The sequence below is a fragment of the Nannospalax galili genome, unplaced genomic scaffold, assembly GCF_000622305.1.
Source record: "Nannospalax galili isolate Female #2095 unplaced genomic scaffold, S.galili_v1.0 scaffold189, whole genome shotgun sequence".
Taxonomy (NCBI): domain Eukaryota; kingdom Metazoa; phylum Chordata; class Mammalia; order Rodentia; family Spalacidae; genus Nannospalax; species Nannospalax galili.
This window is the reverse complement of record NW_008360331.1, coordinates 1,993,001-2,006,720: the sequence shown is the minus strand read 5'-3', so window position 1 is coordinate 2,006,720 and position 13,720 is coordinate 1,993,001. Positions and strand designations below refer to the sequence as shown.

Below are 13,720 nucleotides of genomic sequence, written 5' to 3'. Positions count from 1 at the left end.
GCTGTTTTGCTCTTCCCTGGACGCACCTGCTGAGCCTGTTGAGCTCGTTGCTCCCATGCACCTTGGAATCTCTCTGCCTAGTCCATTGCAGTTCCCCCTTAATCACTTTCCCTCCCTTGTGCTGGACATGAACCTGGTCATAACTTATTCTATAGGTTTCTAGTCACGTGTTTTCTAATATATAGGCATTACAACTTTGTCTTATTTGTCTGATCCAGACTTTAGAGATGATCAAATGGCAGAAGGATATATGCCAAATGAAACAGATTCGCTACACTGGAAAGGCCTGAAGGGACAATTATTTGTAATGTTGTATAGTTCTCTTTTCTCTTCAGACAGTGCCTTCTTTTCACCCGCTAATATCCTGAATTGCCTCAGTCAATCTGCCTGCCCATCAATTTTTGTGGGAATGAAGTTAACCAGCATGCAATTCTTTATATTCCCACTATATGTTCGATAGACATTTAAACATAATTTAAAAATTGATGCACATGAATTTTAAAAAATATTTTATTTATTATTTTTATTTTATGTGCATGCATGTATTACCTGCATGTAGGTAAGTGCACCCGTGTCATGCAATGCCCACGGAGGACAGAAGAGGCCGTCAGATTCCCTGGAACTAGAGTTACAGACAGTTGTTAGGTGCCATGTGGGTGCTGGAATTCGAACCCAGGTCTTCTGCAAGAACAACCAGTGTTCTTAACCACTGAGCCATCTCTCCAACCCCAATGCACATGAATTTAAAGATTAATGTATATGAATGTGTATGCTTGTGTGAGTATATATCATGTGTTTGCCAGTGCCCTTGGAGAGCCAGAAGAGGATGCTGGAGCTAGAGTTACAGCAGTTGTGAGCCACCTGACTTGGGTGCTGGGAACTAAAATCGAGTCTCTGTTAGAGCAGTGGGTACTCTTTACTGCTGAGCCATCTCTCTAGTCCTTTGACATTATGCTTTGATACTATGTTTTAGGAGAAACTTGGAGACAATTCATTCTACAATATTTTCTCACAGGAGAATTTGAGGTATAGGTCTGTTGAGGGGATATTTTATAATCAGAAAATGGTATTATAAAGTATGTTATTTTTTTTTACCTTTCCACCCTCTTCCTTCTCCCATCACACCATAGCAGCACTAGGATTAGACATGTACTGCTGTGCCTGGCTGTATATGGGAGTTGGGGATTTGAACTCAGATCCTTGTTTTGTTTTCAAGTACTATACCTACTAAGCCACCTCCCCAACCCAAATATATGACTACACATTTGATAGATATTAATACATGAATAAAAATATATGAAAGATAAATATTCCAAGTTTGAATTTGTCAGGACAGGCCAGCCTTAAATGTTTTCCTAATCATTCTCATATTTCATTTTCATTTTATATCTATTATACATGGTAACACTCCTGAAAGTCATATTAATTTCTTCCCAGTACCTTTAATAAGGCAAAGACTGCACAGATTTTCTTCAAGGCTTTGTTCACTTTTATTATAAAAATCATTTCATATATTTACATATCCATGTATTTTAAAGAAGTTGGGGAGTTTGTTTTTACCTGAGTTTAACTACAGATTAGATGATCAGTCAAACATGAAGCAAACCAGCATTTGCTGCCCGCCTGAATTTGAGGGTGCAAAGTGATTAATAAACAAACACAATCAAATTCAGAGGGATTTCATCTGATATGGGTCAATTTGAAAACTGCTGATCAGGCTTTCTAGAGTAGCTGTGAGCACTCATGCTGTTCTCTGTGGCCTCATGCTCTGCTGTGGTTGATCCACATTATCTTTCTTCTCCATGGACATTCCTGCCTCATTGCCCTAAACTGGAATCTTCAAGTCTTCTCAGACTTCTCTGGAGTCAGAAATCCAATCTAACTGGGCAATTGCACCATTGGGGTGGGCCATGTTCTGCTGTGCAGCTCTTCCTCATCCTGGTACTGACTGCTCAGATCTGTAAGTAGCCAGCTCTGTCGGCCATCACGTTTTCTCTCTATGCCTTTCTTTTCCCTTTCTTTCTCCTCTTGATGTGCAACTAATTTAGGGGTGGACTCAGTACATTATTAAGTCCTTCTGGATTTGAAGTTCTTTGCTGCAGTCATTTCTGAAGCTGCTTAACATCTTTCTTCAGGTGCTAGACATGCCGAAGCATCAATTTTCAGAATTCTTTTGACAGTTTCATAAAACTTCTAAATGTTAAATATACAGCTGCAACAAAATATAGAACTTTCATCAAAACTTAAGCGATGTGTATTCCCGCAAATGAATTAGTAGTATCTGAAAACGACCAAGTATGCATTCACCTTCTTCCTAGAGTTTCCCAGCTGTGTGACAAATGGAATAAGGGGAGAACCAAGGCCCTGAGTCTGTGCTTTCTACTTGCAGGGTGGTTGTGGAACTGGGTTCTAGCCACCTTAGTCTATGTTTTCTCTGAGAAGACCCAGAGCACATACAGCTAAGCAGTAGTCCTAGAAGTGGAGGCCTGGCATACTCAAAGCTTCTGCCTTCAGGTCCAGACCTCTCCTGCCTCCGCCTTGAGTAGCTGTAGCAATTTTCTGAGCTATCCTTACTCTATGAGTAAAGAAGAGAGAAGACTATTTCCCCATAGTTTTGGAAATGGCAGACTATTCTGTAATGGAAGGAAGGAAGACCAGGTTTGAACTTTCTAAAACAGAAGAGGCTCCAGAATGCTGTACAAGACAGGCAGTTCTCATCACTCACAATAAAGTTCTACAAAGCCACTGAATAAGTGAATAACTAACCATTGCTGCTTTGGGAGATACATCAAGTTATCAAGTTCCTCTGACTTTTTTCATGTGTTCATCAGTCAATTGATATATATATATATATGTGTGTGTGTGTGTGTGTGTGTGTGTGTGTGTGTGTTTCATTTTATTTAAAGACACCTTTTTAATATGTAAACTTCACTTATGTTGAACACATCAATAGCAGCCAGTATTATGCATGTATCAATGGTTTATCAAACACACTTATCTATAAGATACATTACAGAGTTCTTATGCTTAGGAACACTAGACAGGGCTTATATCCTATACTAGAGGATCATATTAAGCAGCTAAGTCACACACACAAAACAAATCCAAAAATATATTTTTTAAATAACATGAAATGATCTGTTAAAAGGACAGTAAGTGAGCTAAAATAGGATCTGGCCCTGTTTATCCTAGTGTCTGGAGTGCCTGGAGTGATTTACATGTTCGTAATTTTACACATGTCTGCAAGCAAACACCATAAGTATTGATTTGGTGGTTCAAAGAAATTTTAATGATTACACTGAGCCATAACATTTTATCAGCTTCCAAGTATTATGAAAGAAATTAAAATGATTATGTTTCCTCAGCCTTTGCAAATAGCTACCTTACTTTGTGTGTGTGTGTGTGTGTGTGTGTGTGTGTGAGAGAGAGAGAGAGAGAGAGAGAGAGAGAGAGAAAGAGACAGAGAGACAGAGAGAGACACAGAGAGAGAGAGAGACATAGAGAATGCCAGAGGTTGATAGAGTTTACAGCTAGTCTGGCTGGCTGGCAAGCCAGGTGAGTCAGCTCTCTGTGGCGCACCAGTGTTGGGACTGCAGGCACAGCCAGTTGCACACTCAGTTTACATTTAAATGTGCTGGGATGCCAGGGTTCTAACCCCCAGTCCTCATGCTTGTAATGCAGACAGTTTCCCAATGAACCATCTCTTCATCCCTCTCCCCTACTCATTGACTTGGCATTTGATTAATACCCAGGACAACCTTCTTCCTGGGAGTCAGTGACAAAAACCAGAAGAATGTCAGGGTTACTGTAATCCTCACCCAACACTCTACTTTAGAAATAAACAAGCTGAGATTCAGGAGAGTGAAGGAACTTTAGAAGAGGCAAAGATTTAGTGACAGAGCTGGGATTAAAACACACATCACCTGATTTTTAATCTCTTCTTTGTGAGCTTCTTTGTTTTGTGCAAGTGGCCACCTGGCCTCCCACTCTGAGTGAATGAACACTTAGTACCCAAGGTGGTAATTTATGAGAACGAATGGATTATATGCCCTGCCCTGTCAGTTCCCATACTTCTCTTGCTGTTAAATTTTAAGTTAATTCTTATATTTTAAACTTGGATATGTTCCCATTTTGTCATTCTACTCAGCTAGGTTAAGCTTTTAAAAGCTTTAGTTTGCTTATTCCAATCTAATGATTAGCCATCTTTTTCAGGGATTATCCTAGACAGTTTCACATGTTGTGCACAGACATGTATGTGACTCAGTTTCCTTGCCGTCTGCCAACTCATCTCTCTACTTGTAGTTATAAAAGTAGTGTCTTGGACTTTCCTTGCAAAATTTCCCTCAGATACTTTTGTCTGTTATCCTGAAATTACCATTTGGCAAACATTGTCTGATAAAAACTAAAAATTGAATATTTATCTAGTTGACAGGAAAATAACTGGCAAGTTCACTGCCTGTTACTGTGAATGGTTGAATTTTCTAAATTCACACCTTGATAATAAAAAACAAATAGAGGGGATTGTCGATGCAAAAGCATAACTCTCACCTCAAACGGTACAAGAGACAGTTTATTCTGGAGCCAAATATGAGTGACCATGGCCTGGGAACACAGATTCAGTTTACCCCAAATTCCATGTTCCAGCGTGGTAACAGTTACCTTATATTTTTATAGTAACAGAACAAAGACAAGTCCTAAACCAAGACACTCTTCAGAAACATTGGAGGATACATTCAGCAGGCAGTCATAGCAAAGCAAGGTTTGTTTTTACTATCAGTCTCAGATGCTATCTGATGACATTCTTAGCCTTTTGATTGGTGAGACCAGGTGGTCTGCTAGGATAGTACATTCTAAAAGGGTTTTGATCTGTTAGTCACAGGATGTTAGATTGGAAACAGAGGTGGACAAGGAGTGGCTGTTTAGAGGGCTAAAGATGGCCAGAGATAAATGGTAATTAGGCTCTGGACCTGCAAAATTCCAAATTCACCACACTCTCCGGAGTTATAATCCGGTGGTGAGCCTTGCAGGAAGTTCTGTCCAAGGTGCAGAAGTTCTTTTTGGGAACTTTTCTTTCACAGAATCTTGATTAGTTAAATGAAAATTTGTTGGGCATGGTAAGGCACATCTGTGATCTCAGCGCTACACAGCAGGGAGTAGGAATATGCTGTATCCATTACTTTCTGTAAATGTGATCAAACACCATGACCAAAAGCCAGTTATGGAAGAAAGAGTTCATTCTGGCTTATGGTTCCAGAGGGATAAGAGCACATTATGGTGGAGAGGCATGGAGGCCAGTGGCAGGCAGAGTTGCAGGAGCAGGATGTAGAGACTGCATCTCAATCCACACCAAGAAGCAGAGAGCATGAACTGGAAATGCGGCCAAGGCTGCACAGTCTCAGAGCTTGCCCCAGTAGCAGACCTCCTCCAGCACCTCCGAAAGGGTTTCATGATCTCCCAGAGCAGCGCCAACAAATGGGGAACAAGTGTTAAAATACTTGAGCCTTTGGAGGACATTTGTCACAGCAGTACAGATACAGAGTTCAAGGTCATCCTTTGTCACGTAGCTAGTTTAAAGCCAGTCTAGATTACATGAGACCTTGTTTCAAACAACAAAACAAAACAAAAATTTAATGAAAATTCCTGCAAAGGGGAGCATTTGTAGGTTCTTGTGCCTTTTAAAAATCTATAATTTTTATCTAACGGGGTTGTAAACTGTTCATTAGTTTAAGAAAAATAGCTAAATAAGAAGTGCTAATTGAACCTCTTCTGATTAGAACTTAGAACATTACAAGATACTGTTATCCCTATTCAAACAAAAGCAGCTTCAAAAATCCCATTTTTTTTTTTTTTGTAGCTGTTAGTTTGTTTTCTCTTCTTTGAGACAGAGCCTCATGTAGTTTAAGCTGGCCTCCAACCCCATGTGTAGCTAAGGATGACCTTGACTCATCTTCCTATATCTTTCTCCAATGCTTAAATAACAAGTATACAGTATCTTAGTTTACCTTTTTAACCAAGCAGAAAAGTAATGCAAAAAGAAACATGAATAAACTGAATTTCAGAATGTGACAAGTCCTTCAAAGAAAGAGAAAAATAATATTCATAATTATAGCCGTTCCTGATGGAACAAGAACTCAGCACTTACAAGGTTGAAGAGAAGCCAGGTTAACAGCTGCCAACTGTTAATCAATTACATTCAATTGACTATGCGATGTTCAGGAATTGAAAGGAACTCTGGTACACAGCAGTACTGCACTGCTTACCAGCTCCTTCTCTCAGCTGCCATGGGCAGAGAATGGGTGGACCAATGTCAGGACCACTGGCAAAGACTGTTAAAAAGACTGAGGTGTCGGTGGAGGGCACGGAAGACTAGGAGTGGTACAGAGCTGCTGAAACAGAGCTCCCCACTTCTTCTGCAACGTGGGAAAACAGCAACAGCTAGAATCTAAAAGCATATCTGCACCGAAACTGGAAACACTTCTAAGCCATCTCACGTTTAAGGACTGCACGTTAACTGAGTGTACTGCAGAGGTCCTGAAAAAACAACCTGAGATTTGGATGGGAAGGAATTTGAAGGCAAGACTAGAAAGAGCCAACTCAAAGACAAGCTGGCAGCTGTCTCGACCAGCAGCAAAAAAAAAATCTCATGAGACTTACCAAGGCTCTGTGCCGAAGAAGCAGCTAAAATCCCATCCTCCAGGTATCTGAAGTCAGTGGTCAGCTGAACCTCAACAAAGCCACAAAGATAAGCACATCAACTCATTCTACAGATTAATTTGGCATGGACACCACTATAGCTGTCTTGGTTTTCTTAAAACTGTGTGCTCATTATGGGAGTAAATAGCATTTACTTTCATCCTATATTACAGTGTAAAGCATGCAACGATATTACAAGACATTCAACAAGGAAGAGAGGGGGATGCAGTCAGTCAAAGAGAGGCACAGTCCACAGAGCACATGGGAAATGTTCCATGTGCCGAAACGATCACTGAAGGGCATTAAAATAAGCACAATGGACATTCTACAGAATATATTGTAAATGTTATCCAATACATTATGTTAGCAAATGTGTAAAAGGAGAAATTTCATCAATGAAATGGAAGTTGTAATAAAGAACAAATCAGAGATCTGCGTAATACCAGAACACTGTTTAAAATTAGATGAATTTGTAACAAAAACAACACAGAAGGGTAAGCGCTCAGCAAACTTGAAGAGGATCAAAAGAAATTATTTGAACTGAAAGAACAGAAACAACCTGAGAATATTAGTAAAGTCACAGGAAGACCACACTGCTCAATAGTTTGCCTTAACTCTGCTGCAAGCTTTACGTTACATTTTTAATTAATCTAGCATTTATGGAATTCAGTTTCCTGATGAGGGTGAGAAAGAATGAGGCAGAAAAAGTATTTGAAGTAAAAATGATCCTAAATTGATGAAGGGCAGCAACCTACAGATTCAATAAACTTTGAAAATCCCAGACACAAAGAATGCAAAGAAACCATTTAAGCATAGAAACTCTAAATCCAATCATAAATGAGAAAATCAGAGACGTAGTGGGGATAAGGAACTGAGAAATATTGGAGAAAATACATTCTAGCCAGGAAAATGATTAAGGACACTGTGTTTCTCATCAGAAATGGAGAGCAGAACACAATGGAGCATAATAATGCATACTCTATAATTCCACTGGCATGGAAAAAGGGAGAAATAAAACATAACCATTTAATAAAAATTAGACATAACTGACTAATATTGGGGGTTGACTGCAGGCGATCATGAGGACACTTTCTGTGATGATAAATGCTTTTACCTCACACTGGGTAACAGTACGTAGCATGTGCAGAATTGCCAAGCTTTATCAAACATGTTCATGGAGTTTTAAATGTAAATTATGCATCTGTAGAAAAACGCAAAGTCAACAGAGACACCAGCAACATTAGCAAAAACATTTAATGACCCTGTGATGTATAATTGAATTGTAAACATGATAATTAGTGAGAAGCTTGTGATACCTTTGGTTCATGGGCATATCACCTGGTCAGCTTTTATTCTTTGACAATGGATGCATGCCTAGGATTCAGGAAACATCCCTTAGCAGGCTTAAGAAGACCCCCAACCACTAGTCACTGCTTACTCTTCCTTGTGCTGGTAGCAACAGATTCCCAAGGAAGTTTATTATTGTTTTGGTATTATATCAACTTAAGGAATACACACTGACAAGACCTTTTGGTGAAGTTAAAAAGTGTGTGCATTCCTATATTGAATAAATATTTATTTAATAAAAAATACTAAACCCTCATTAACAAAGTTGAAATCTCACCAGAATAGAAACATACAGGAACACTGTTCAGGGGGTTGACTAGAAGGTACTTTTAGAATATTGTCTACTACAAAGAATGAGATGATGAAGGCATGTAAGAATTTGGTTCCATGTAGAAATTTTTCTTAATTTTCTAGATTTAATTATTTTTATTTTATGTGCATGAGTGTTAGGCCTGCATGTATGTATGTATACCCGTTTCATATGGTACCCATGGAGGACAGAAGATGGCAGCAGATACCCTGGAACTGAAGTTATGGATGGTTGTTAGCCACCATGTGGGTGCTGGAATTTGAACCTGGGTATCCTACAAGAGCAACCAATGCTCTTAACCACTGAGCCATCTCTCCAACCCTGTAGACATTTTTCCTGATTAACTCTGACCTGTTTTAACTATAACAGAAAATTCTGTGTCTTTAATGCAATTCATTGAAGATAAATTTTATATACTGTATGTTTTAAAAAATATTTTTTTATTGAAAGTTGGTACCTACCTTAAATGGTATCACCTTTCACCCATAAAAATTTCACTTTGTAAAATATTTGACAAATATTGACCCACTGTATATCGTACACGAAGGAATAAGTATGTCAGTTGTAATATGAAGGGTAATGTTCTTACAATGATTTTAAGTCTATTCCATAAGTGAGATTTGTGCATAAATGTTAATGATAATTGTTATTTATATTTATTTTAATAATAGAGTTTTTATTTTAAGAGAGTCTACATTACTAAAATCACTCATGGTTTCTTACATACACTAGAAATCTGTTGTGTTTTCCAAGTATGGCTTTTAGGAAGAGATGGAATTTCAGTTTTCTAGGGAGTACAGATATAATACAAACATATTAAATCGATATTTCCTGTGCTACTAGGTACTCAGGTCAAAGAATTCCCAACACTTCTCCACTGTGCAGCAAAATTCGGCCTAAAGAATCTGGCTGTACATCTGCTTCAGTGTTCAGGAGCAACCTGGGAAGCTCAGATGAAGAACATGTATGGTTCAGATCTGGCACATATTGCTGAAAGACATGGTCACAAAGAACTCAAGAAAATCTTTGAAGACTTTACAGTAAGTTTTCTTTTTTGCTCTCATTTTATCACCACAGCTGCTGTTTATAAAGTAACTGTACATGTGTGTATATGAGCACACACATTGCTGTTTTGAAAATTAATGCTGTCATACAGCTAACAAAGTGTCTGATGATGGCATGTGTTGGTTCTGAGTTGCCCTTTATCTTAATAAACATTTTGTAAGATTTGTAAGCTTGGACTGATATTGCCACAAACTAGCTCTGATATCCATCCCTAAACATCTACTTTTGCAACCCATCTGTCCTTCTGGCATCTAGAGCCTATTCAGTATTTGAGAAAAGATGGTGACATGGAAATAAACCTATTTACATTTGCTTCTTTATTAAAAATCCAGTTAAGCTATTTATTAGGAACATGCAAACACGTAAGTAAGTTCTGGGTTAAAGGGACACTTTGGCAATCATTCAAAATGTTTGCCCAATGAAAAACTAATTCATATCATTTGACTTTAATTTCCTTTCTATTTTTGTGAAAAATGTCACAGGGATTTTTATTGGGATTGCATTGAATCTGTAAATTACCTTTAGGAGGGTGGTCATTTTCACCATATTGACTCCACCAATGCATGAACACAAGAGGTCTTTCATCTCCTTGTGTCTTCTTCAGAGTTTCTTCTAAGATTTAAGTTTTCATTGAATAGGTTTTTAATGTCCTTGGTTTAGATATTGCTTTGAGGTTATTGGGAATGGAAGTGTTTCCCTGAACTCTTTCTCTAATTTTTTGTTGTTTGTATATAGAAAGGCTACTGGGTTTGTAGATTGATTTTGTACCCTGCCACCTTGCTGAAAGTGTTGACCATTTTGAGAAGTTTTCTGGTGGAAGTTTTTGTATATTTTATATCATTTGGCAAATGAGAATAATTTGACTTCTTCTTTTCCAACTAGTGCCCCTTTAATTTCCTTCTCTTGTCTTATTGCTCCAGCAAGAGTTTCAAGCACTTATATGGAAAAGGGGTGGGAATAGCAGACATCCTTGTCTGGTTCTTTATTTTAATAGTAATGCTTCAAGTTTTTCTCCATTTAGAATGATATTGGCTGTGGATTTGTTATGTATAGCCGTAACTATGTTGAGGTATGCTCCATGCAGTCCAAAAAAGTTTGCTAGGATTTTTATTACGATTGCATGTTAGATTTTGTCAAAGGCCTTTTTTATTTCTATTGAGATGATCCTGGGATTTTTGTTTTTGAGACCATATATATGATTTGTTATGTTTGTTGACTTACTTATATTGAACCATCCCTGAATCTCTGGAATATAACCAGCTTGGTTGTGGTGGATGATCTTTTTGATGTGTGTCTGTATGCAGTTTTGTGTGATTCCTTTTCTCCGCGTTAAGTCTCAGTTCATTATTATTATTTCTGTTGAAGCTCTACATTTCAGAACACTCTTTGACAGACTAGAGTTCCATGAGAAAGCTACAAATGGAATATTTGAGAAGGAAAATATTTCAGTAAATAATACACACATTGTGTTTCCATAATCAAGTTTAGAAAAGTCATTGCCATAACAAAAATGTACACGTTTTCTTGAAATTGTGCTGAATTGTGAAATTGTGAAATTGTGTGAATTGTGCTTCTGATGGAACTTGGAAGGTACAGTGGGGTGGAAATTATGCTGGTGAACATGTTAAAATTTACTTTTGGATTCTCACAAGAGATACAATTTTGTTATCAATAAATAGTTCATATAGAATGTTGAAATGTTACAGTTTCTGGCTATTTTAGCACTTACACTAATTATCAGAGTAAGTCCATTGAGTATTGGACTTATGTAAATCATCATGATTTGTTGTTCCCAAAGAATAAAATGACAATCAATGAAACTCTTTTCTCTTTATAAGGAATGGCAAAATACTTGTCCAGGAGGTCATGGAGACCAACCGCTCTCTGAAATTACAATAGAATGTTTTTGCCTATATTTAAAATAAACTTAGAACGTGTAGTCTTGTAATGAAATTAATAAAGTACTAATTTTCAGTTTAAATCCTTCCAAACAGAAGTGTGCATTGTAGATAGTGACCATCATACTTGCTGAGGTTGCATGATTCTTTCTAGTGTGATGAGTACAGCCAGTTTAGTATCCGTCCATTTTATGAGGTCATTGACCAGAACAATGTGGCATCCATCTCTGATAAGTCAGTCATGTCCACTGCATATTTTCCTGTAACACAGTCAAATGGTACTTTCTACTCGCAAACTCCACACAGCCCTACCCTCTAATTTCCAGGGACTGTTGAACTTAGGTTAACTTCCCTAGAAGTTTCAGTAGCCAGAGTTACTCTCCCAGATGAATCCTGTCTTTCAAAGTGAGAGACCATCTAAGGTTGTAAGATTAAGACTTACGGTACATGCCCCGTGTATTTATGCCTCTGCTTCTCTAATGACATCATTGATTGCTGCTGTGGTTTCTAGGTGACTATTCTTAGATAGAAGCTTGATTCTAACTTTTCAGAGTTTTGCTTGATTGTTATTCTATAAATTTTTAAGTGATTTTTTTATGTGGTCTATTTATAAGCTATCCCTTTGCAAGTCATTTATAGTAAACCTTGCCATTATAGATTAGACAGATAGTAATCTATGATTATCTAGCTATTATTGAGAACATGGCTGTGGCTGTGCTAGGGGACAGCAGATCTCTAAATGCATTTTAGCAACTACAGAAACTTTAGCTATAATAGTTTTTAAAGCAATCAAATTCCCTCTTGTGAATGTGTAAAGAACTAAATGTATGCACTAGCTCGTGACACTGGAGAAAAGTGTGTCTTGTTGACTTACCTGTCATATAAGCTATTTTTCTAGCTATCAGTTTTGTATAAAACAAATCTAGGAATCATGTCCTCCTTGTGAAGCTATGCAAGATAGCCACATGTTGATACTGTCTGTTCTAGGTATGGCGCTATGTCTTTTCTAAGAGTGTGTATAAGCCTAATAGCAAAAGAGCTGGAATCTCATTATGTTGCTAAAATGTCCTATTTTATTTAATATTTATATAGCTTAACTGTTATAATCACTTTCTGATCAATGAAATACATTCACAAATAGCATCAAAATTTCCATAAACTATTTTTCATATTTAGAAAAAAGTATTCAAATTTGAAGTTTATAGTTCACCAGTGGAGCATACATTTTAATGAAGAAATGCCCTTTCTTTCAATTTAAAATACCTTTTGCACTTGGCTGATTTACTGATTTCTTCTACTTTTAATCTACCACCAATGAAACATTGTTGATTTTAGAGTCTCACAAGGAATTATATTCAGTGTATTGGGTCATAATAAAATGAATAGAAAAAGAAGACTTTTTTGAATAATATAGAGAAAAGTCATTATCAGGTAGGTATTCACAGTCTGGTGAAGCCCATATCTTGGTGTTAGGTATGAAGAAGAGGAACAGAAACCGGAGGAGAAGGAGGAACTCTTGAATCACATTTTTATGTTTTGATGATTCTTTTTCCTTTTATAATTAATTTATACTTAGTTTATGAACAAAGAATTTTCATTATGAATTGCTTTCAGGTTTTTATAAAGTTATTATATTAGATATTTCTATCATCACTGTGACCACATTTCTGACAAGAAACAGCTTAAGGGAGGAGGCTGTTATTTGCCACATGATTTGCAGGGATGCAGTCCATCCTGATGCGGAACCATGGTAGTGGGTGGCTCCGTGGTGGTGGGTGTATGCAAAAATTGTGTGCTCACTTCTCAGTGCTCTAGGAAGCAGAGAAGGGAGAACTCCTGTGCCCCTCTGGCTTTCTTCTTTTTCCTTTCTTGTTCAATCTGGAATCCCAGTTCATGGGATGGTGCTTTCCATATCCAGAGCATGTATCCCCCCTCCAACACATATATACACTCAATTAATTCTCTCTGAAAATGCCCTTGCAAACATATCTAAGGGTATCTCACTAGTGCCACAGACATTCCATAATCCAGCAAGCTGGCAATCAAAATTAACCATCACAGCTATCTAATACCTCTACTTCTTTCAGGTTTTAGTACTATCCAGCTACCCAGGCTCCAATGGATACCTCTCCCCACCATGCACATATGGGCAGCACTGATTGGACTGAATGGGTTAGCAAAAAAAAGATATGAAGGTGGGAGGGGAGCTGTAAGGGATATGGGGGAGTTAGAAGAGGTAACCGATGGAATTATATGGTCATGTTTCATTGTATATATGTGCAACGGACCAGCCCAGACCGGGGCAGTTCAGTCCGATGGGAACAGGGTCATCAAGAGGGTGGACAAGGAGTCGGCTAGTGACAAACAGACGTAAAGGAGCTTGATGAAAGTCTGAGTGTAATTTTGC

The 13,720-nt window shown here is 37.8% G+C and overlaps 1 protein-coding gene across 1 annotated transcript in view; it reads left to right on the top strand.

The window, feature by feature from the left end:
- Positions 1 to 13,720, top strand: part of Bank1 (B cell scaffold protein with ankyrin repeats 1) — a 281,067-nt gene that overhangs the window by 78,860 nt on the left and 188,487 nt on the right. The window contains exons 7-8 of the mRNA XM_017796375.2: positions 9,194 to 9,390; positions 10,849 to 10,863. Coding sequence (XP_017651864.1) covers positions 9,194 to 9,390; positions 10,849 to 10,863 — 212 coding nt within the window. The remainder of the gene's footprint in view (positions 1 to 9,193; positions 9,391 to 10,848; positions 10,864 to 13,720) is intronic.